Raw genomic sequence first — 4,130 nt, 5'->3', positions numbered from 1 at the left:
TCTTGATTTTTATACTTTATTCCAGTCGCAGTATGATTTGAGTCAAAATGAGAATCTACATGCATACATCAGGTCTGTTTTTGCTTCATCATCGTCTGCACAGATAGAAAAGTCACCTATTAATACCTTTATTCAAACATGAACCCTTTGGGAAGTGAAATAAACTGGATTTTGAACACAAATTAAACAAGTTTGTTCTCTGCCACAGAAACAAAAACTGGATGTAAAAAAGCAACATATGAAATTAAAGTCGCATGATCTGAGAGAAATGGGTAATGAAACTGTGGTAAATTGTAAACATTAAACCATTTTTATGTGCATTGGTCAGTTCTGCAGCTGATACATGAATAAAAATTACAAAATATTCACATTATACTTTGATAAAAAGAATATAAAATTAATACGGCTTTAAAGTAAAGGAGCTTTTTTATTTTATTTATTTTTCCTCTATGAATATATCGTTAAAATCATGGGCTGATGACCAAAGTTTCAAATTGTGAGTTCAGAGTCTGTACAAAGAGCACTGTTGAGTCATTTTGGTTACCGTGGTGAGTGTCACACAGATCAGCGCCCCCTTGTTGTTCTCAGATGCAGCTGCAGGAGACAGATGACTCGGCCTCTTCCACCTCCTCGCCGTACAGAGTGATGAGTCTTGGGTGGACTCTGAATGCACCACAAAGACATACAGAAACACAGACACACAGTCAGGTGGATATTAAGGACCTCAGACATGTTGCTATGGTTGCAGGAGCATGGCCTGATTGGTATTGATGTAAATGTCACAGAATGTAAAAAAACAAACACAGTGTGAGCTCCAGGACAAGGAGACCAGTCAGTCGCTTGGTACTGTGAAAAATGAAACCAATTGCATCGTGGATCAAAATCTGCTGGTACTTTTCTTCATTATTTCATCAATTTTTGCACTACTGGATGAAAAGCAGCACCAAAACATGACAGAGCCTCCACCTGCTTTAGTGATGGCTGTTGACACTCACTGTTGTACCTCTCTCCTGACCTGCTCCACACACACACACAAAAAAAAATTTGATCCAAATATTCAAATATGAATTCATCCCCCTATAATATCTATTGTCACTGATTTTTAATCCAGTTCTTGTGTAATTTGGCACAACTCAGCCACGTTTCCATTCACGAAGAATGGCTTCTTAACAACCACACTTAAACTGAGACCATTTCAAATGAGGCTTCAGTGAGCAGCAGATGGATCGGATGCATTTTCAGGTCTTTGCTAAATTTTTCCATTTCTTTCGAAGAATTTCAACATGACTTTCAGATCATGTTATCCGTTTTTTAGGCCGGTCACTTCTTCTTTTGTCTTCCGTTTGTCCAGTTTCCTCAAATCTTTTAAGAACTCACTGAACATCATACTGAGATTACGGAAGAGGATTAGGACGACTGGAAAAAAAAAAAAGTAGGCTCGTCTTTTTTTCTTCTTTTTTTTTCAGAATTCTGACTTTAATTTCAGAATTCTGGGGAAAAAAAGTGCCTAATTTTTTCCAGTTTCCCTAATCCTCTTCCAATCATACCAAGTTTGTGGCTAATATGTCTTTGACAATCATCATGTTGGTGCAAAAATATTATTTCGTGCTAAGTTGTCTGTTATGTGTAGAAACAACATGGGTTCAGCCCTTGTGTTAGGTCCCTTTTTATGTTTGAAAGATTCATAAATCACTGTTAATGTTTTAATAAACAAAACAAGATACCTCTGAAAAGGATGAGGTACAAGGACTGGACTGAAAATAAATGAAAGAGCAGCCATTGTCCAAAATAATATTAATAATAATTATCATTATTATTATCCTCTATATTTACCTCTTCTTGCTGTATTTTATTGATCTGAACTAAAAGGAAAAATAGTGCCTTGATCATCAATAATCAGTGCTTGAATTAATCAATTCAGAGTAATTCCTCTGTCTGTAATGATTGTATTATCTGGATATATTTTTAATAACGAAGGCGTGAGCGTCCCACCTGATGAGCACTTCATTAGCAATTTCCACCAGCTCTCCGTCGATGTTCCAGGGGAAGGTTGTTCCTTCTGCGTGGATGAAGGGTGTGGTTTTCAAGTCACCCTCCTCTTCACTCTCATCCTCAGAACAGCCAATCAGTGAGCAGGGGCGGATCTTCACTGCTGACACAGCATGCGTCTCCACGAAGGAGAAGTTGAACTGCACACAGATAATCAGTCAGAGCTTTGTCTGTGTGTGTGTGTGTGTGTGTGTGTGTGTGTGTGTGTGTGTGTGTGTGTGTGTTAAAGCTGAGTTGATGAGGTCAGAAAGAGCCATTAAGATCTCCGTTAAGCAGCTTGTTAGAGAGCAGCAGGATCTGTCTGTGGTTCTTCCGGTCCACTGTCCTCTGCTGTGAGGCTCCAACAGGGGGCAGCAAAGACCAGCTGACTGTCCCACTGTCTGTCTGTCTGTCTGCTGTCCTCTCCTGCAGGTTTGCGCTTTCTTAAAGTAAAGCCGTTCTTATAGGACAGATTAACATCTATCTTAAAACAAGAGCCCAGAGGATTCCAGTACTGTCCTTAAATACACACTTGATTTAACTTCACGAGACTGTGAATTGTAGAGAGAAATATTTTACAACTCCACTACGCCTAATTGATGGCTTAAAAATTTCCTCTAGCAGTTTCTAATATTTTGTCTATTTGATCATATGAATTTGAATTTATTGCATCTCATTAAAGAGGGAGGCCTACATTTTCAGCTTTTTTTAATAGATCAAAGCAAACAAAGGATATGATTAATTGATCATGGAAATATCCAGCAGGTTAATGTATAATTGCAGCTCCACTTCAATTTAATGCTGCTTCAATACCAACACACAGGAGGATTTGCACCAAAAAGCACTGAAACTTTAAAATTATTTTGATAAAATCATCAGATTAATAAAGGTGTATTCAGTTTTTCACACACTCTACATCACACAAGTGACAGGAGAGGTTTAAAGTCCACAGTAGGACATAAACTGTAAGGGTCACATGTGGGCAGCTCCACTTGAGCATCCACTTTTGCTGTGCTTTCTGCTGAGATGTCAGGACGGACGCTAGCAGGATGTAGGCCAGTCAGTAAACAGCCTGTTTACTCCAAGTCTGAACACCACACTGCCCGTATATTTAGTAAGTGGGTTAGTGTGCAGTCTCTCTGCCCAGACCAGGTCATGCTGAACCAGGCTAATCTACTCACTAACTTCAAGGAAAACTGCGGTATTTTTAAAACTGGGACCTACTTTCCCATCTTCTAGAGTCTTTAGGTGTTGTGAACGTTGAGGGATTGTGGTATAATCAACAGCCATTAATCGACTGTAACACAATCACAAAATTGTCCCGAGTCAAAGTGCTTGTGTGACCCTGAAGTCAAGAGTGAGTTCCCACGACAATAAATTGCTCTCTTCGGTAGAAAACATCTGGGTGGAAACATATATAATAGCTGAGGCTGTCATCAGCATAATCTACACACTGCACCAGCTCTGTGCAATTAAACTAAGCCCATCATGATAACATCAACATGTCGTCTTTGCTTTTCTTGCACAGTAGAGTTTAACTGACGCACAATGTCCACTCAGAACAGTCTTGGAAGTGTTGATTTCTGCAGGTTTTTCTGTGTTTTTAGTTTATTTTCTTGTGTACAAAGATTTGCCCCATTTTTAAAAATTCTTTTAATAGTAATATGTACTGTAGATGATGAAATCCATAAATCATTTGCAATTTCACAATGAGAAATTGCAAACACTTGAACTTTAACTGCACCAGACAGAAAAAAATGGATATTTGTTTGAGTAAACTGGGAGTTTGTAAAGAAAAAAAGGTTGCTATCGTACTCCGACATTCCTTAGTTGTGAATATTTTAGATTTTAGATTGCAAATGTTCAGTTCCTGAGCCTTAAAAGATCTGCTAAAGGTTTTAGTGAGGATTTGAATGGAATAAATTGATTCATGTTATTTTCACCTCTGGCAGGTGTTCTCACCTGTCCAGTAGAGCTGCTGTATCTCTTTAGGTGTTTAATAAACTCGGACCTGGAGGTGTTTCCGACCGCAATCAGCGCTGCACTGCCATTTGCCAAACTGTCAAAATCAGGAAGTGGTGGAGACTGTTAGCATTATTAGA

At 38.7% G+C, this 4,130-nt stretch overlaps 1 protein-coding gene across 1 annotated transcript in view; it reads right to left on the bottom strand.

Annotated features, from left to right (window-relative positions):
* Positions 1–419: 419 nt before the first annotated feature.
* cerkl (CERK like autophagy regulator) overlaps positions 420–4,130 on the bottom strand; it is a 33,642-nt gene continuing 29,931 nt past the window's right edge. Inside the window, exons 12-14 of the mRNA XM_085435622.1 lie at positions 3,991–4,087; positions 1,993–2,189; positions 420–663 (exon numbers count right to left, since the gene is read on the bottom strand). Coding sequence (XP_085291748.1) covers positions 585–663; positions 1,993–2,189; positions 3,991–4,087 — 373 coding nt within the window. The 3' untranslated portion in view covers positions 420–584. The remainder of the gene's footprint in view (positions 664–1,992; positions 2,190–3,990; positions 4,088–4,130) is intronic.

The sequence above is a fragment of the Copadichromis virginalis genome, linkage group LG16, assembly GCF_057382275.1.
Source record: "Copadichromis virginalis isolate Kocher_CV1m ecotype Utaka linkage group LG16, C_Virginalis_male_GT1.1, whole genome shotgun sequence".
NCBI classification, from domain to species: Eukaryota; Metazoa; Chordata; class Actinopteri; order Cichliformes; family Cichlidae; genus Copadichromis; species Copadichromis virginalis.
Note: the sequence above shows the minus strand (reverse complement) of the source record. Positions and strands in the feature narration are given on the sequence as shown.